This window comes from Callospermophilus lateralis, chromosome 11 (assembly GCF_048772815.1).
Source record: "Callospermophilus lateralis isolate mCalLat2 chromosome 11, mCalLat2.hap1, whole genome shotgun sequence".
NCBI classification, from domain to species: Eukaryota; Metazoa; Chordata; class Mammalia; order Rodentia; family Sciuridae; genus Callospermophilus; species Callospermophilus lateralis.
Window position 1 is genome coordinate 40,714,696 of NC_135315.1, and position 21,793 is coordinate 40,736,488.

At 32.0% G+C, this 21,793-nt stretch overlaps 1 protein-coding gene across 2 annotated transcripts in view; it reads right to left on the minus strand.

Moving 5' to 3' along the window:
- Positions 1–21,793, minus strand: part of Nf1 (neurofibromin 1) — a 248,842-nt gene that overhangs the window by 144,181 nt on the left and 82,868 nt on the right. For both annotated transcript variants that reach the window (XM_076871835.1, XM_076871834.1), the window contains exons 9-16: positions 21,400–21,573; positions 20,863–20,985; positions 20,533–20,607; positions 15,297–15,428; positions 8,014–8,148; positions 4,170–4,283; positions 2,300–2,379; positions 575–698 (exon numbers count right to left, since the gene is read on the minus strand). In XM_076871835.1, coding sequence (XP_076727950.1) covers positions 575–698; positions 2,300–2,379; positions 4,170–4,283; positions 8,014–8,148; positions 15,297–15,428; positions 20,533–20,607; positions 20,863–20,985; positions 21,400–21,573 — 957 coding nt within the window. The remainder of the gene's footprint in view (positions 1–574; positions 699–2,299; positions 2,380–4,169; positions 4,284–8,013; positions 8,149–15,296; positions 15,429–20,532; positions 20,608–20,862; positions 20,986–21,399; positions 21,574–21,793) is intronic.

The window sequence follows — 21,793 nt, forward strand, 5'->3', positions numbered from 1 at the left end:
ATTGAACTCAGGGCTTTGTACATGCTAAGCAAGCACTTTGCCACTGAGCTACATTCCCAGCCCTTTATTTTTTCTTTAATTTGAAACAGGATCTTGCTAAACTATCTATGCTGGCCCTAAATTTGTGATCATCCTGCCTCGACCTCTCAAGTAGCTGATATTATAGACCTACACACCATACCTGATTCCCCTTCAGATTCTTGACAGACAACATTCCCTGGATTAATCTAGTCATGAGAACCAATTCTTATATATGGACTTGAGAATAAAGAAAGAATACACTTTTCAGCCTACTTAGGTCATATCAACCTCCACTCTACCTAGGCCTGCCCAAGGCCTACTTCAGTCAACTCGAATTCATCAACATTACAGTTTTAAGATCAAAACCTCAGAATAACTTTTTTGAATGTTCATTTGTTGTTTATTGTCTTCTGCACATATATTTCTCTTAAGGACCCAATAGAAGGGAGGAGGGAGCTCAAGCAGAACCTAATTTGGTTAAAAAACAGTCCCTTAATTAGTCCCATTACTATTTCAAATATTCTTCCAATTTTAAAGAGGTAATTTTCCTTACCTTATTTTTAAGAAGAAACTTATTCCTGCAGATCAAAATTTCCCGTAACCACTTGAGAATTTCTGTGCTACTAAGCATTTGATGGCTAGTTAATTTCTTGCAGATGTAAAAAAGCATTTGTGAACTGTAGTAACATAAAGTTAATTGTTACCATTATCATGTATAAATAACCTAGTACAAATATAACCAGTATAAAAGAATGGCATTCTCTCATAATGAATATAAATTTAGAGAAGCTTAGTTTCTCTTGTAGGTTTGGTTAACAGAAACAGTTATCCAACTGTTAGTAGCACTACAATCAAAGGAATATATTTAAAAAGCAAATACTTATAAGCCCCCTGCTCCCCAGACTCTCAGTGTTTCATCCATGTATCCCACCCTTGAAGTGGGCATAAGAAGAAATCATATGCATAGCAGATACTGTATGTAAATCCAGTGCCATACAGCAGCAATCTGCAAACCACCATTTGCTTTTTTAAATAAAGTTTTAGTGGAATGCAGCCACGACCCATTCATTCACATGTTGTCTTTGGCTGCTTTCTTGCTCCAAAAGCAGAAGTGAATAGTTACAACAGACTGGATAACTACAAAGCCTAGCAGATGTACTATCCTGTCCTTTTAGAGCACAGATTTGCTAATCTCTGTTCTAAAGCTATATTGTCCAACATAGTAGCCACCAGTCAGTCATATATGTCTTCCGAGCACTTTAAATATGGCTTCCTAAATTGAGATGTGTTGCGTGACACCAAACTGTAAAGGCTTTGTGAAAACAAGAATACAAAATATCTCATTAACAATTCATTCATTTTATGTTGAAATTTTAATATTCTAGGTATGTATATAAACTAGGTTAAATAAAATATATTATTAAAATTAACTTTACATATTTCTTTTTACTTTATTATGTAATAACTAGATAATTTTAAATTATACCTGTGGTTTACACTGTATTCTTATTGGACAGAACTACTGCCAAGTGACTCAGCACACCCAATTCTATTAAAAGATAATGGTGGGGCTGGGGTTGTGGCTCAGTGGTAGAGGGCTTGCCTAGCCCATGTGAGGCACTGGGTTTGATCCTCAACACCACATTAAAAATAAAGAAAATAAAGATATTGTGTCCATCTACAACTAAAAATAGTTTAAAAAAAATGGCAAAACTTGAGGTTTACATATTTAAACATTCCTCCATGTAGTGCCTTTGTGTTCATTAAAAGATAATTTATTTAATTCACCTAAGAAATAGACAATGAAATTAAATTGTCTGTATTTTTGCCTTTTAAGCAAATGTCCATTATTAATTCATTCATCAACAGTATGAGTATTATAGAAGATTTATGAAAGATAATTTTAAAAACTAAAAAAAAGTTATAAAATATTAACCCTGTATGCTTATAACTGTAAAAATCTATTAGAAACACAGTTATAAACTGTGTTTATACAAAGAAAGATAAAACAGACTATATCAAGCAAGAGTACTTGTGCCTGGATGATAAAATTTAGTACTATTTTTAAAAATTTATTTTGTACATTGCTATAATGTTGCTATTAGAATAAAAAATATTCTAATAATTTCTAGTCAGAAAAAAATACACTCATAAGCACTCTAGAGGTATAAATTAGTAAATTTTTATAATAAACTAAGAATTATATAGTTAATATTTAAATACAAAAACTCTAAAATTAAAAGTTTAAATTGCATTTAAAAATTAAAAGTACATATACCTAATCTCCCAAAATGTTTCTACAGGAGCATCAGGATTCCACAAATCAATGCTATCTAACTGATGAAGAACCAGCAAAGCCTGAATTTTAAAAAAAGAAAGAGAGAAAACTCACTCAAAACAATTTGGGAAAAAATAACCTTTAGTTAGTATTTATTTTATAAATGGTAACAAATTGAGCAATGTAAAGCTACAAAGACTTGATATACAGTAAAGACAAAAGAGAGAAACCCTAGAGAACACAAATCTCTTAAGGAATACCATACAGAATGAAATCACTTTATTCCTGTCATGTTTACTCTAAACAGCACACACAAAGTTAAATGATGAACTCAGAATAATACAGACACATAAAAATTGCTTTCAGAAACAAACTAAATGATTTAAATAAAGAACTTTCTGTAATAAAAAGTTCATTCCATCCCCTTCTTAGAAATTTAAAACAACAAAAAAGTTTAGATTTTTCATTTCAGCAATGAGACTAATACATTGCAAAACATAATAAAATTATTAAAAATAAAACGGTTAATCCCTAGTAAAGGGGTTCCCCAAAATTAATGCACAAAGCAAAAGACAAAGTGGAAATTATCTTGCTTTCCACAGATATTTACTGACAAGATAAGTTATATAGGGGGTGTATTAAACATGTATTTCATAACAGATTATTCATTCTAAAGTAATTCAATTGACCATAAAATTAAACTTCGAATTTGGTACACAGAGCGTTAACAGGAATTAAATAATTTACTTTAAATATACAATTACCACATAAATACATTATTCTTATATAAAGAGCAAAGTGTATACCCCTCCTTCAATACCCAAACTTAACTCCAAGTCGACAATGTTTTCCCCTACTCCTACTCCAAAAAACATAGTTGATCTCTGTATATTATTTGAGTCTTTGGTCAAAATATTTAGAGATCCTTTGAAGCTTTTTATTAAAATTCCAATAAAAATATTATTGGGATACATAAGGAGAACTGATTTTTTTTCTTTAAAACCAAATCAAATGCTTCAACTGTAAATGATGTCACTGATAACCTGCCTCACAATAGGAAAAGATACATAAATGTTTAACTTTGGACTACTTTAAAACTTCAAAAGACCCAGAAAAGCATCCAATTACTAAAGGAGTGGGGATGTGGAATGATAGGCTTCTTTTTGGGGTGATAAAAGTGTTCTGGAATTAGATAGTAATTGTAAAACTGTGGACATGCTCAAAATGCACACCTTACAATGAACTTATTGGTAGGCAAAATATGCTCCAATTTTAAAAATGACATTTTAGTAAGTTTAAAAAATAAAATGCATATACAAAATTTCGACCTTTTTATTAAGCATAAGACTTTGCACAATGTAATCCCAGCTACTCAGGAGGCTGGGATGAGAAGATCACTTGTCCAGGAGTGTGAGGTCATGCTGGGCAATACAATGAGACCATGCTCAAAAAAAAAAAAAAAAAAAAAAAAAAGCAAACAAACAAAAAATGAATTTCACCCAACATTGCTGCTACCTATGACATAAGGCAAATCAACCCTTTCTTTCTCCATGGAATTTCTAAAATAATACATAGACACAAACATACCATTTCCAGAAATGATATCTACCTATTACCCATAGAAGTCATACACCAGAGGAACATCAAGAATGTATATAGAGAAGGAAAAAAGAGGTTTTGGGAAATGGGGAAATTAACCTGATCAAATTATATTGTTATGTTGTGTGCACATAAAATATGCAATAATGAATTTCACTATAATGTATAATTATAGTGCACCAATTTTTAAAAAATCACATAGAAATTTTTTAAAATAATGTACACATTTATAGCCTTTCCTTCAAGAGTCTAGAATTCATTTCCCCCTTACCTCCATTGCTTCCTGAGCAATCTCTGGCATGTGCGACTGAGGGACCAGTTGGACGAGCCCTGTAATTAATTCAGCTGTACTGCCTTGGGTTTCGGGCCCCTGTTTTCTTGGATTCTGCAAAGGAAAGAGCAAACATCAATTAAAACAAAACAAAACTGACAGGGATCATGAAGAGGAGGGAAGAGAGCAACTGATAATTAGTACTAAATTTCTTTCAGAAGTGATGAAAACATTCTAGAGTTAGTGGAATTAGTTGCAGAACTTTGTAAATATTCTAAAAACCACTGAATTACACATTTTAAAATGGTGAATTTCATGGTATGTGAATTTTAACTCAATAAAAAAAATTTTTTTAAATCAAAACAGCATTTATTATAGATTCTTTTAATCCACATTTATACTTGTTCATTAATGTAAATAATACCCATGGAAATTTATAATTAAAAGAAATAAAAATAAACATTAGCTTTTCTTTCTTTTTTTAATATTTATTTTTTAGTTGTAGTTGGTTGAACACAATATCTTTATTTTATTTATTTTTATGTGGAATTGAGGATTGAACCCAGGGCCTTGCACGTTCTAGGTGAGTGCTCTACTGCTGAGCCACAAGTATTAAGAACTTGGGATGTAGATCAATGGCGGAGTGCTTGTCTAGTCTGAGCAAGGCCCTGAGTTTGATCTCCAGCATGGCAAAAAATAAAAATAAAATAAAAAATAAATGAAGTGTAAGTAATTTTTTTTCAACAGTATACTGCCTAAATAATGTAAGTCTGGTTTGGAACTTACTGGTTTTTTCTTTTTCTAAATAGATGGACACAATATCTTTTTATTTATTTTTATGCGGTGCTGAGGATCTAATCCAGTGTCTCACACATGGGAGGCAAGTGCTCTACCACTCAGCCACAACCCCAGCCCACTTACTGGTTTTGAGCTTACAAATGATTGTATATTTTAAAACAAAAAACACACATATTGGAAGAAGACTGCATGATTTTCCTGTACAGCCCTTTTGTATAGTAGAAAGGTCCTATTCAAATCCACAGAGCTGATGTCAAAGAGGACTAGAATCCACACCTCCAGACAGCCATATTTCAATCCTTTTCATTGTGGAAAAATATATTGCACCAAGCAAAGAAAAGTATTGATTGTATAAATGTGAATACCTAATTAAAGATATTAAAATGTGCCTGGCACAGTGGTACATGCCTTTAATCCCAGCAGCTCAGGAGGCTGAGGCAGGATGATCACAAGTTCAAAGCCAGCCTCAGCAACATAACAAGGCCCTAAGCAACTTGGCAAGATCTTAGCTCAAAAACTAAATAAGATATAAAAAGGGCTGGGGGTGTGGCTCATTGGTTAAGCGTCTCTGGGTTCAAACCCCAGTACTTCACCCACACAAAAAAAAAAGAAGCTGGAAAAGTGTGAAATGTTTCCCATAACTTAGAAGATGTATTTACACATGGTATGTGGTGGTACATGCCTGCAATTCCAGCTACTCAGGAGTCTGAGGATCATAAGTTTAGGGCCAGCCTAGGCAACCCAGCAAGACCCCTTCTCAAAATAAAATATAAAATGGGCTGGGGATGTAAGTCACTAGTAGGGTTCCTTTGGGTTCAACCCCCAGTACCACAAACAAATAAACAAAATGCTTCATTTAAGTGAAGCCATCTTACCTTGTGTCCATATTTATCCTAACTATAAATCCTTCCCTATTATAATGACTGAAGTAGGCCATTCACCAAAAGTATATTTGTAATTCAAAACTGTTAACCTATTTTCCAACATTTATATTCATTCATTCATTCCCCAATAGTAATTACCGAATACCAAAGAAAAAACAAATTTTAAAAAGGCATTTTCTACCCTCCAGTTTCAGGAGGAAAAAAACATCAATAAAATAATTAGGATGGTATAGGACAAGTATAAGACTACAAATGAGATAAGTACAATGAAGTTATATCTGCAATGAGAGCCTATACCAGGGAAATATAGCCTAGTCAGGGAGGCTTCCTAGGGCGGCGATAATAGTTTAGAATTATTAGGAATTACTCTATAAAGAGAAAAGAGAAACAGATTCTAGGCAGAGAGAAAAGCAAATAACAAAGGCAGATATGAGGGAATATGATAACAAAAATTGAAAGAAGAGCCATTATATTATGACCTGAGTACAGAAGACAAAACATAAGCTAGATGTAGAAGAACTGGTAGATGAGAGAAAGGTTTTGTAAAACTTTGTACATCTGTCTGAAGTTTGGTCTTTATCCCAAGAGCAATTTCAACCAAAAGGTTTTAAGTTGGGCAGGGGGCATAACAGGATCTGCTTTTTAAAGAGATCATTATAATTTCAGAGCACAGAAAGGATAAAGGGGATGCAAGAAATACTGTAGGTTAAACATGAGGCTTGAAAAATTGAGAGTAACATGATTAGAACAAAGATGATTAAGATGGAAGATAAAATCATATTAGTTTAAAAATACCACAACTGAGACCATTTAATAGTTATTCCTATATTTCTATTAGCTAAGATTTAGAATTTTGATAAATTACAGAATAATTAAATATTTACAATAAATCTTTCACAATTTTACTTATCATTACTTTGAGAATAGCTATTTAGCCACTAGATGGCAGTAAAGAAAATAATTTCTATAACTCTTGGAAAATAGCAAATTTTGCTTAAACTCTGGTCTTCAAACGGTAATATATTTAGCATTAAAGACATTGATGATGTTGATGTATTCGTTGAACCTGAGTTAAGCCACGTAAACAGTGGTACTAATACTGTGAGACACACATGATGAGATAACATCATAACTTGTGTCATATAACAAAGAAATAAGGAAAAAAGACATTTCATTACTTTCAAAGCTCACTCACAAATTTTACAGAGTTTCTCAAGCCAAAGATTTAACTATTTATTCTATTAGACTCTAGAATTTGGATGGGCCTTTCGGAAAGTTGAGAATATCAGGCCTTCTTTCAGGGTCACTGATCCTTTTGGGAGTTCTTTCTCACTGTTTTCTCATTTCTCTATGTCCAGAAAAATTACTTAAAATATACATTTTTTCATAATTCGGGGGCTTCATAGAACCCCTACATTACAGTAATGTAAAAAACTCAATCAAAACTAAAAGTACCACAGCCCTTAAAAAGCGTGTTACTGAATAAAGCAGTAATAAACTTTGCTTGCTGCTACACTCTAAGAACTGCAGAACCTTGACAAAGGTTAAATATGTTCTCCTATTAACTTCATAATATAGAACTGTCATAGCAGGGACATTAATAATATTAATGCTAACTCTCTTTTCAGTCTTAACAAAAGCTAACAGTTTTTAGTGCTTATTATATGCCAGGAACTGTTCATAAAAACTTTCTATATACTATTTCAATTTTCTTAATGATCTCTCTGAGGTAGAAACTAGTATTATTCCAATATTTCAGGTGAAAAATCTAAGGCACAAAGAGGTTAAATAAATCACCTAGCTAGTAAATTAGTCTGTTTCCAGAGCTCATGCTTTTAATCACTTCATGTGATTACTTTAATCACCCATTTACAGCATTTACATCAGTTCCTAATTATTGTGTGATGTTCTCAGAAATCTAATACAATCTGAGGCAATAAAAGCAGAGTTACAACAATAAGTAAGTACTAACCACACCATTTTCATCATTCTCCTTCCAATACAGTATCTGCAAACAGAGTCAATGAAAACAGAAAGTTGATGAAAAGAAAAAGGGGAACAAAGAGCTAAACTGTTTGACGACAGCAAGGCGAAATTAAAAAGAACAAAGAGTACAGATATTGGAATGCACCTTGATTTATGGTTCCTTTGAAAGTACTTACACAAAGTAAAAGCTTTGGATCTGCATGAATTAGTTTCACCATGGACAAGAGAAGATACTTATAACTTCTTGTCTCCATATCCGTAGGTTTTTCTTTAAATTTAAGGCTTGTTACTTTTTCTTTAAATGTAAGACTCTGAAAATAAAACGAAAACATAATATCACCTTGTAAGAATCAGATATTAGATGCAGGAAAATAGTTATTTAAACTTAAGAAATTCATTATAGCTGAGTACGGTAGCACAATCCTGTAGTGGCAGCTGAAACAGAAACATTACAAATTTGAGGCAAGTCTCAACAACAGAGGGAGCAGGGAGGGAGGGGGCAAGGGGGAGGAATTCATTCATTCTAAAAAGCTTTGCAAAACAGACTTATAGACATATTTTATACCACCAAACGTGTGTTATTATTAGAAACACTAAATTTTTTATATATATTGTAGATGGGACACGATTACAATGTCTTTTTTTTTTTTTTTTTAATGTGGTACTGAGGATCGAACCCAGGGCCTCATGCATGCGAGGCAAGCACTCTACCACTGAGCTACAACCCCAGCCCTAGAAACACTAAATATAAACCATAAAATAGTATTGTTTTTAAATCTGGAAATTATTTTGATACCATTTATTTTATTCATATATCATTAATCTAGTAAGATTTAATGAAAATCTATTAAAATGCTAAAGGTTTAATATCAAGTTAACTCCTATATAAAAAACAATTTTCCAAAACATGAAAACATTGGGAGAAATTTTTGGTCTATGGCTTTCACAAATACACACACTAGGCAACTCGTTCAGCAAACACTTAATACACACACACACACACACACACACACACACACAGATATTTTGTAGACTCAACATTAACAATTGTAGGTATGTCATCATTTGCTGTACCAAAAGAAACAAAAGGCCACCGTCAATTATAAGACACCATACAAAGCAAAACACGCCTGCAACTTTAGGTAAATTTCCCAGAAAAGTAAAAATAAGTGTTCAGAATTGATGAAATATGCTACATAGACTATATCTGTAATTAAAGATTTAATTGTCTAGTTTTTCTTTTACTTCAATAGCATTCCATCTCTTTCAAATTACAGAATACATGTATTTTGCCTAAAGAACATCTATAAAAAGAACTCTCTGAAAAAGAAAAAATCATGGGCCTAGGGCTGGGGCCCAGCAGTAGAGCGCTCGCCTAGCACATGCTAGGCCCTGGGTTCGATCCTCAGCACCACATAAAAATAAATAAACAAAATAAAGGTATTGTGTACAACTAATAAATAAATATTTTTAAAAAAAATCAAATCATAGAAAATGTGTTTCAATTTCAGAGATATCACGGTAAACTAAAATTATAAAATACAGATGTTATTCAACCAAAACTCCAATATTTATATCCTACATCCAATGTCACCTTTCTGTTCTTATAAAACACTTCCTTTTTTCCTTTAAAAGAATACAAAAATATATGGATGCCTTTAATGTGAGCATATATGCAAATAAGCAGATAGTAGACTAAGCAGCATGTATCCAACCATAATAAAAATATCCAAGTAAATATGCTGTCTTCTTTCAAAGTTAAAATATGGAAATGAATATTTACAACACAGCAACAGCTCTCAAAGAGTGTGAAAAATGCATTTATTATTGTTCCCAAGAACACTGAAGGATTTTGGTCCTGTAATCAGGGGAGAATACCTATTTAACATATTTATGCTCAAGACTATTACAGTACTGAAATATCAAAACTTACAAATACTATTTGCTTTTATATTTATAACCCCAAGGCAAATGTTTACCAACTATTTAATAAATTCTGGTTTGTGTTAGCTCTTGCAGAACTATTTATATATTTTCATTATAAGTCAAAGTATTTAACCTGAGATCAAGGAGTTAAGTAACAGTAATAAGCAGTCAAGTGCATAGCCAGGTTATGAGTGTTCTTTAAGTTACTTTTAAAGTTGTTTTAAATTCCTTCCAAGGCAGATGGGCAAATAACTTGAGGCAGATAAACTACAGAAAGACATTAGATACACAGAACTTATGAATAAGCAAATAAAAACAAAAAAACTAAATGGGGATATACATCAAGAAAGAAGGATTAATGGGACTAAGTCTTCACAGGGTCCACTGAGGTCAAAGTAAAGCTAGGAGTTATGGCAAGAAGTATCTCCATACATTTCAGAAAGGAGATTTCTTTGATAACACAGGTACATTAATGTAAGTTCTGACCAGCCGTTAACCCAAGTATCCACAGTAACCTAGGACTTGTACATGAAGCTTCCTTAAAGAGAATGGCCACCTTGACATTTCTGGAGAGGACCAGTAGGGTCAAAAGCTCACGAAAGAGGCAGGGGCTGGGGTTGTGGCTCAGCAGTAGAGCACTCACCTAGCATGTGCAAGGCCCTGGGTTCGATCCTCAGCACCACATAAAAAATATATAAAATTAAAAGTATTGTATCCAACTACAACTAAAAAAAAATATAAAAACTTAATAAAAAACTCATGAAAGAGAAGTTAAACATCTGATTGGCAGAGTGCAAAAAGGTGGACTCCAATTCTTCAGGCAAACATCAAACTAATAAATCTGGAAGCCACACTATTTCCTTTGTCTCCTCACAGACAACCCACTCTCTTTTTAGAGTGCTCTTTGTTTGAATTTAACTTTACTTTCACTTATAATAAGTTTCTCTTGAATGGCTTTTGGTGTCTGAATTTTAAATTTTCTTTTGTCAGAACAAAAGAACCAAGGTTTGGAGCTTCCGCTCCAAGCATATGTAAGTTTTGATATTTCAGTTCTATAATTGTCTTTCTATGACAAAGGTGAAACTTTCATTGAATAAATTTATTTACTATGAGTAGATATAATGAAGCGTAACTATCAAACTACTTTTGCCTGATGTAGCCACTGAATAGGAACACAAGCAAAGAACAACTGGCAGATACAAAACTTTTTTCTTATTTCATGGTCATTTCAAAATAAGGTTAATATTAGTTTAATTATATCATCTCTTAATATCAGGTATTAGCATGTAAATTTTGTTCCAGTATGGCTGCTTAATCTGAAATTTAACAATTCAAATACTTTTTAATTTAATGACCATTAGTCAGAAACAACTTGATAAAGAAGAGATATGCTTCTTTAGAGAAATGTAAAGGAAAAAATTTCATTTATTAATTTATCTTCTGTATTGTATAATATTAGTAGAAATCCAAGCTGGTACGTGTGTTCTGACCAAAGAAGAGAAGAGAGGCAGTTATGCCTAGGAAGAATTTCATAGAGATTTCAGGAGCCAAACCATTTGTTAATTTAAGACTATATGACTGAACTACAGGGATGTAAGAAGCATCAGCTGAGCCAAAAACCCTTTTAATAATAATAATTTCTAGAAATTATACATACTTGTGAAAATTATTAAACATTTATTATCAGGAGGCTTGAATTTTATGAAAGCAAAATGTCTTGGTTTGAAAATATAAATGATTAGGACTGAGGCAGATATTTCAATTTTAATAAACACTACAAAAGCATAAGGAAGCAGCTATGGCTCAAGGTTCGTAAAACAAAAGTTAAAATTTAAATGACTATCGGGGCAATAAGACATAATACTATCTTAGACTGTATTAACAGAAACATGAAATCCAGACACAGCATGTTAAAGCTTTCATCAATTATCATACCACATCTAGAACACTAAAGTCAGATCTTAACATGTCATCTTAATTTTAAAATCTTTGTTAGGTTGGTCTTTTCAGAAGAGAAGCAGACAACATGGAGGCTTCTTAAAACCAGGTCAAATAAGAAATCCATTCACTCCTTCAGCAAATAGTACTATATGCTCAATATATGATAAATGTGCTCTAGGAACTAGAGATCCAAGGTTCAATCAATCAGACAAACCTCCTGTTTTCATCAAACTAACACGCTACTGAAGAACCTGACAGAGACACTGGACTAAATGTCAAGAAACCTTAGAACTAACTCTAATTGGCCATTCACTAATCATGTGACCATTTTACAAGATTTGGGACTTAGATTGCTTAACTATAAAAACAAATCCAAAAAACACATACACAATTTTTAAATTAAAGACAGTGGAAAGAATAAATCATTTCCAATGCTATTGCTATATAAAAATAAAAAGAAACCTTGGGAGTACAGGATTAAACATCTGCAGACTGCAGAACTGGAAACAACAGGAACATGATTCTATCTTGTTGAAGAGAAATTAGGCCTATCTACCAAGTAATTTGTCTTCAAAATATAAGGATGTTGTAAAGCTCTGAAATACAGATATTATTTTACTTTTTTAACAGACTGAACTCTTTCACTGCTACTCTGCACCAAGTTAAAGGTTCAGGTTTATCAGGGTCCCAAATCATTTGAAGCTATGCAAATGAGGGACAACCCAGTGAACATACCATGTAATACAATGGTTTCCAAATGAGAATGATCTGTCTCCTAGGGGACATCTGAAAACATTCTGGTTTTCATGACTGGAGAGGGTCAAGGGATAGGTGCTATTGCCTTGTACCAGGGAGAAACTAAAGATGCTGCTAAATATCATACAACGTATAGGATAGGCCCCTACAATAAAAAGTTATCTAGTCTAAAATGTCAATAGAGCCAAGTTTGAGAACGCTTGATGCAATAATCAATAATGTGTTATTTCTTTTTTAAATTATTTTTTGTTTATTTCTTTTCTTTTCTTTTTTTTAACAGAATGTCTTTATTTTATTTGTTTATTATTTTTATTTGTTTATTATTTATTATTTTTATTTGTTTATTATTTGTTAGGCAAGCACTCTGTTAGGCAAGCACTCTGCCAATGAGCCACAGCCACAGCCCAATAATATATTATTTCTTTTTTTTTTAAAAGAGAGAGTGGGGGGGGGGAGAGAGAGAGAGAGAGAAGTTTAATATTTATTTTTTTAGTTATTGGCAGACACAACATCTTTGTTTGTATGTGGTGCTGAGGATCGAACCCGGGCCGCACGCATGCCAGGCAAGCGCGCTACCGCTTGAGCCACATCCCCAGCCCCAATATATTATTTCTAAACCTGTTGTTATATGTATTTGCCTGTGCTTCCAGATTTTATGGCCACCTACTATACTGAGTTCTTCATTGGATGCTTTCAAACAGAAGTTATAGGACTTTTGCTTGAAATCTCTTTTGAGAGAAAGCATTGTGCGTAGTTCATCATTGTTCCCAGGCATTAACACTGAGCCTGACAGCTAATAGAAATCAATACACTTCCATATTTGTTGTTTGACTCACAAAGATCTTAAGGATTCTCCAAATTATAAAATTTTCTTATTCTAAAAACTATTAATTAATTTATTAAATTTGCTATCTTCTCTAGTGAAAATATCAGCCAGAAAGCTGTCCTTTACACATTATGTATATATATTCGAAATTTCTTATATATATATATATATAAATACAGAAGAGAAGCAGACCAGATGGAGGTTTCTTAAAACCAGGTCAATAAGAAATTCATTCACTCATTCACCAAATAGATACTACATGCTCAATATATGCTAAATGTGCTCTAGGAACTAGGGACCCAGGATTCTATCAGTCAGACAAACCTCCTGTTTTCTTCAAACCAACACGCTCACATAAAGATTCATACAAAGAAAATTAAATGATACACAGTTGGGGAAACTAAATATTAAAGTTAAACAGAAAGTGACTATTAACTTTCCACCAATTTCTATTATTGAAGATGATTCATTTTCTACAAGAAAGGGTCCTAAACTTACAACAAAAAGTCAAATAAAGTTCTAACTTCCCAAAAGATATCTAGAAAAAATAAACTGATTGATAAATGGTTTTTAAACAGTTTATCTGAGGCTGGGAAAGCTCAGTGGTAGAGCATGTGCTTAGCATACAAGGCCCTGGGTCCAATTCCTAGCACCACCAAGGAAAAAACTTTATTTCAAGCAATTTCTATAGCTTTTTAAAAAATGATATCTATATAAATAATACTTAAGTAGCTGTTGTTTGTTTACCTCCAATCATACCTATACTTTTCCAACTTTAAAACAAATTAAGTACTTGACATATAAAAATCAACTAAAAATAATCTTGCATATTAAAGTTTATTTATTAAACATCATTATCATGCCCTTGTGGCTATTATTTTCTAGGATACATAATGTTAAAACATCATGATACAGAAAACTACTCGATTTGAATCTAACAATCCTCAGAAACAATTCCTGACAACTGGGTTAAGAGTGAATCACAACTGTATAAAACAAAAATATTTTATTGGTGTGGGAACTTGGAAAAAGAGAAGCATGCCAGGGAGGAAGCTGTTTAAATTTTAAATGGAGAGGGCTCATTTACTAGGTAAAATCAATAGGTTGAAAACATGTTATATTTTCATTTAAAATGACATGATGTGACTATAAAGGTAATTATACACAGAAAAGTAAAAAAAAAAAAAAAAAAAAAAAAATCCAAGACTTTTCTGAGGTAGTTACACAATGGGTCATACTTAAAGCCACAGAAGCCCACTGCCATGCAAAACAGTGACTGGTTGGCATCTGATCATGTGATCAACAGCAGCCAATAAGAATAGAAAATAAGCATAAGACAAAGCATCACCAATCAATGTCAAGAGTTGCCATGTACAATGCCCTTGCGTTCTACATAAATACCAAGAAATGACTTACCAATTCTATAATTAACTGTTTTTATTGATTCACTGAGTTTTACAATTCCATAAGAATAATAATCTCTTAGACTAATTTGAGATGTCCGCTTTTATTAAGTTTAAACATAATGGAACGTCAGTATCAAAGTGCCTATCATTTACAAATGTTCAAAGTATATTTGCTAACAAATAAAATATTTTTATTTTAAATTAAAAAGTTTAATTTTATTTCTAATTTCTTATGCAAAATATTCAGGATGAATGCCAAACATTCATTCTAACCTACGAGTCAGCATCTTTACTTGTTTTCATAAAGAAGCTAATCAAAATTCTTTGGTTCATAAGACTTAAAGGAAAAGAAAAAAGAAAAAACAAAAAGTTAAGAGGAAACAAAACTAAACACAAAGGAGAAAAGGTTCAGCTAACTGAAACAGTGAAAAATAAACATTTATTAACGAGTATTCAATAATACTGCAATGAAAACATTCTACAACACTTATAGAAAAGGAGGGACCCATTCAATTCTCTAAAATAATCAAAACAGAAGGAATGAAATAAAGACACTAAAATTGAAACAGAAAGGAGTTGGAATTCAAAAATCATGACTTCTTACCGGTGCCATTCGTATTGCTGGGTGTGCTCCACAACCCTGCACTGCTTTATGAAGTGTTTCACCAAACATGTTTCGAAGTTCAACTGAGTGACAATATACAGCATCAATTTTGGGCCACCAATCCAATGCAGACTAGAGAAAAACAAAGACCATAAGGAAGAAAAGGTATAAAATTACGTGAGTTGTATACTCTGTTATCCCTTTAAGCTTTATCCTTTCATTGAAAACTTTCTAAGATCATGCAAACATATATCATGATTTTCAAAGTTTTGAAATAATATCTTTAACTCAAACACTAACCTACATGTTTTTAAATATAATAATGAGCATGTACACAGATACTGTTTTTTCTCACTGGAAACCAAATGAATTTGAAAAATTTTAGAGAACCAATTCTGTAGCCAATCTTCTTTTACAAAGTTTAACATTTTATATACTTCAGAAATACATGCATATATTGTATAAATTTTTCCCAGAGTTAAAAGAGATTAGTGGTTCAACACAATGTTGAAAACTATGTGGTAAAAACCATTACAAATAATAATTATAACATAAAATTAGTAAATAACATAAAGCCATTAATAAACCTACAATCTTAAACTGATATGCAATGATGACACAGCAATGAACAACTAACAATCACCATAAACAAAGACAAACTGATCCTAGCTAAGTTTCTTTAAAAGAGTTGCTTTATGCAGATATTTTTTTCTATTTATTTAATCTATCTGGCTTTGATGTCTAGTTTTTAATGTCTATTTTATTTGAAAATATATCTCTTGATTTTTACTTTAAAATGAATTGATATATTATAAAAATGACAATTATGAAAATCACTAAATTAGAAAAATGACTGGATAAATTTTCATTACATATGAGGAATATGTATGAAACAGTATGACTCAAAATACTGACTTCTAGCCTAGCCAAACATGGTGGTGCATGCCTAAAGCCCAGTGACTTGGGAGGCTTTGCGCAACTTGGTGAGTTCAATTTAGAGTATCCCTGGGTTCAATCCCTACTACCAAGGTGTGGGGCGGGGGCGGGCGGGGAGACAACACACAGACACAAAGAGAGAGAAACAGACAGACAGACACAGATAAACTAACTTTTAAGCTCTAGTTTGAAAAACCAATGGAAGAATGATAATATATTCAAATAGTAAATAAGGGAGATTAAGAGCTTTACATCCTTAAAGTCTCAACACTGAAATTCTTCACTTGTAATTCTCAGAATATCTTGATTAGCATCAAGTTATGTTAACCTTAACCAAAACTACAAATTGCAATTCTATTTACTGGACAGTAAAATATAACACCAATTTATGATATAAAATATGAATACTGAACTCCACTCACAAAGGGATTACAAAACTGTGAAGAAAGTTTTTTGGTTTTGTTGTTGTTGTTATTTATTTCTTTTTTTATTATTATTAGTAGTAGTAGTATTAGTTTGGAGGGGCAGGTACTGAGGATTGACCCAGGGTCACACTACTACTGAAGTACATGTACAGTCCCTTTTATTTTTGAGACAAGGTTTCACTAAATTGCCTATGCTGGCCTTGAATTTGTAATCCTTCTGTCTCAGCCTCCTGAGGTGCTGGGATTACAAGCGTACACCACCTCCCCTGGCCTTTTTTTTTTTTTTAAATAATGGTTGTGTATATTCTTCCCTCACTTCTTTCTTTGTTTAAGCTCATTTCTGTAAATGGCCGGTTTTTTAGTTGGTAATATAATGGAGTTCTCAAACTTAGAGCAATTTAGTCATCTAACTTGCCCAAAGCAAGTAATGAAACTTAATTTACAGATATTAACTAATTCAAACAGTTTATGTTAATCAGCTTAAAGCAACAAAACACCAAATGATGACAAATGAGTAAAGGGTCCTCTTCACCCTACAGGTCCCATAAAAATATTGCCAATAAATGAAACTAAAGAGATATGTATTCCATAATAACATTCTATCCAAATTACTATAATATTTTTCATGGCTGTTCAAACTATATTGCAGTACTAGGTGTATACCCTAGAAAATAGTTTCAAGGCTGAAGTTTTGGTAATTTTCATACTTTTCATTTTTCATAATAAAACTATTTCATTCATTTTAAAGTAAAAGATACACTTTGAATAAAATAGGCACTAAAAATTAGACATTATAGAATTTAAAAAATTAGTATTTTGAGCAGTGACTCCATGTTCTTTCTGAAACTAGTCAATTAATACAGACATTCTTTTTTCCTTAAAAATATTGTTTATTGCCGAAAATATGTAATACTTATATAATGAGCAAATTATGTGGCAATTTCTCAAGAAACAATTTAAATGATTTTTGAATACCTCAGAAATAAATCATCTAACAACGATCTCAGCAGAGATCAAATAAAGTACTATACTAGCCACTGCATGTCCCAGTGATAACTGACAGAAATGGTTCATATATGTGTACACTACTTTTTAAATTTCCCAATAACATATGTAATTTAACATAAAGGAAACCTATAAACTCAGATCTTAAAACTAATTCACCTGTTATGGCATATCACAATAAAAAAGGTGACAGTATAATAAGTACCATTTTAAAGACTGTTGAAAAACTTGCATTGCAATAAAATTCAAATAGTGAATCGACTTTAAAATTTTCTAAGAAACTGTGGGTTTGTTTTTTTTTTTTTACATCTAAACAGTGCTTAAGAATTGTGTGTATAGTTCACAGAAGCAAAACAAAACTCCAAACACCATTACTACTTCTACACAAAACTTTTATTTGAAAATGTGATAATTTTGTAAACTACTAAGAACCTGGAAGTGAACTTATAAAGTGTATTAAACCAAGAATCATTTAAAAGGAAATTATGAATCAATTTAGGATCAGGAGTCCAAATAGCTAGAAAAATTTCACATGAATTCAAGATGTAAAATATATGCCTAATAACATTCTTTGGTGAGACTATAATAGTCAATTTTGTAAATTTTCATATTTCCTTTTCCACCAGAAAGAATTTTATTCTATTAGCCTCAAACCAAAGAGCCTTAAGAAGAACCAATGTACCAATCTTTAAAGACAAAGTGTCCCTCTCTAAATTTAAAGACACTTCGGAGTTCTATTTATTATTTTTCAAGCAATTTCATTGATGCTTAATATTTTAAAACTAATCAATAATGTTTCTTTATAAAAATATATCCATAGTAACTTGACCTCAGATATAGACACACTCCACCTCACACATGCAATACTCAAGTATAGGATGCACAATCACTTTCACCAAGTACACTGAGGCATGCATGAAGTACCACTCCAGGCATGCTTTAAAATCCAGAAAAGAGCAGCTCAGCCACTTACAGCAGTGCCAAGTCCATGCTTGAAAGTGCTCTATATATTCAATTGTAGACAAAAATATTTCACAATTAAAGTAACTAGCCACAGAATATCAAAAAGAGAAAGAGAGAGAGAGGGAGTATGTGTGTGGGTGTGGGTGTGAGTGTGGGTGTGGGTGTGTGTGTACCTACCCAGAGGCAGGCGTGAACACATACACATATATACTTGGGTTTATTAAATTCAAATTTTAAGCATTTATATAAACTATCCACTCTAACAAATGAGCTATTTTTAGTATTATGAGCCAAAAGCAATAAAGGAATATTTTGTTTCTGGTCACACATAAAACTTGAGGTTGGAGGTAGAGAAAGAATTTTTTTTTTTTCTTAATTGACACTGAAAGTCAACTTTAAGGTTAAAAAGTCCTGGCTATTGCACTGGCAATAATACAGTAATTTTTAAAAGTTTTTAATACAAACATACCTTATCTACAATCAGATTAATTAAGCCTTCCCTTTTGGAACAAAGAGTATTCAATGTTATTTCCATCTGTGATACTCAACTGAGAGAGGTATATTCTCTCAGGCATTCTTGTTCATAATGCAGAAGACGCAAAATAACTGGTTTTAATGAAATGAGGGCTAGGGATGCTAAATGTCTTGGAATGCACAAGGAGTCCTGTATAACAAAGAACTGTTCTCCCAAAAATGCTACCAACACTCCATCAAGAAAAACTGAATGTATTGTTAACTAGCTTTACCATTACTTATTTTTTCCCCTGCAGAAATGTCTAAAAGAAAATATAGGCCACATTTAGTTAATTTAATATATTCAAAGCAAATGATGGGGAATTATTTTTAACTCACCAAAAGCCTTAAAATGTATTTTGCAAATAGGACAAATACACTAAGTTATCAATGACTACAGCCTTTTGAGGGGAGGAAAACAGGAACAAGTTGACCTGTAAGTGTAAATATCTATCAATGGATAAAAGAGGAACTGTGAAGAATACCTAAGAACCTTCAAAATACAAGATTTCAAAATTAGATGAATAGAATTTGAAAAATCCATTGTCCAAATAAAATATAAGATTTCACCATCTTTCTACTTAATGTTCCCACATCACAAATACCTTTTTATGAATTCACTTGCTTTATCTTATGAATATCTCTTGTACAGAGTATTAATACTTCATTTATTTAAGAAGGACTAAAATGTACAAACAAATATAATCTTATCATTTCATAAATGTGCCATACTGGATACAACATAAGCAATATTACTTTTAACTTAATTGGTAAGGTGATAAATCAAAATGTACCAAATACTGAGAAAGAGCTAAGAGTATTCAAATAATACATGAAGAGTTTTTGAATGAAAATGCTCAATTATATTTTCAGTGGCATTATTCTGAAAGGCTTTTGATTTAAGTAACATGTTTTAGGTGTACTCTTTTTTCCAAAAGATCCTCATAACTTCATCTTTCTCAATAAGGGCCCTCAGATCAAGATTAAATATGAAAAATACAACTGTATATAAATTACTAGACACAATCACTTCGAGTAATCTTCCTATAATATATCACCTAAATTGAGAAACTTTGTGAAAACCAACAGCATCTTTCTTTCTTTCATTTATTTATTTATTTGTTGTTTGTTTGTTTTTGGTCCTGGAGATTGAATCCCAAGAGACCTACCACTGAACCACATCTCCAGCTGTTTTTTAAATTTTAAATTTAAAAATTTAATTTAAACTTGTGATTCTCCTGTCTCAAGCCTCCAAAGTAGCTGGGATTACAGGCATGTGCCACCACATCTGGCAAGAACATCTTTCTTTAAACGGGCAAAAAGAAAGAAGGATTACACCAAAAAAGAAAAGAAAAAATCGTTTTAAGTAATTTAGCAATACCTTTTGGACTTACATTGGTGATGATTCGATGGAGTGAATTTACTAGTACATAGTGAAATGTAGAAGGTGAATTCTGAGCCAAGCAGATCTATAGAAAAAAGAAAAAATAATAGATCATTTCTAGGAGAAAAATATCCAGTAATACAAAATAAGACAAAACAATAGCAAAAATAAAATTTATTAAAAATAGATAACTTTTTAAGGTCTTCAAGTTAACATCAACATATAATATTAAGAAACAGTGATAAAACTATATACCTATTTATCTTTCCGGTCTTTTCACATTTAAAAAAGAAAATATTAGCATCAGTAAGCATAGGTGGATAAAAATCAGTGCTCTTACCTTAAAGTGTTGGTTGTTATGAGGGCTTATACGAAAGCAAGAAACAAGGCAATCAATCATTAGATCCACATCCGCAGGCTGACTGCCTCTTGAGAATGGTTTACTTGGATTAAAAAGCAGGTTCTATAAAAACCCCAATAGAAAACAAAGACCTTTTAATAGTATTATTACTAATCAACATTATCCACAAAGATGACAGGGAATTTCAATTGCCAGAAAAAGAATAAATCACTAATACTGTGGTTCATTCATCTGATATAAATCTTACTGTACCACATATGGTTCCTATCTGGTCCAAATTTCTACATTATCTTAAACCCAAGTCTGTATATTTATATTTATGTTAACTTCAAAAAACTGATTAACTCCATTGTTCTTCATAATCTCAATCTAGGCTGATGAGCATAATGACAAAGTAGGTCCTATAAACTTATTACCACAGGTGACTCCAAACTTTAGTATTTATCTTTGCTCATAATACCTCTACTAGAATTTTATTCTCGTAAAATTACAGTAGAGAAAGAATAAGCATGATACCTTAAGATCAACCACCATGGACTGAACCAGTAGGAAAATGACAGAGTTGTCTTCCCAATTGATGTAAGTACTTGCTTTACACAGTTTGACACAAGCAATTGCAGCACTCTCTGTCAGCTGTCTGCTTCCTCCATGGCCAGCAAGTGCTTTTCGTAGACTGTCCAGAAATAATTTCTACAAAATTCAAATAGAGCAATAAGATAATATGAAGTTTCTTTTATTTCATATTTATACAACAAAGTAACAAATTAATGGCCTCTAATATTTATAACATAAAAATGTCTCATCTATATTTTGGTTTTCAATTTTATAATTTAAATCGTTGTCATTATTTAACTCTTTAAATAATTTCCTCAAATTAAAAAAAAAAATTCCTCTTCTCTTTCTCTATCCA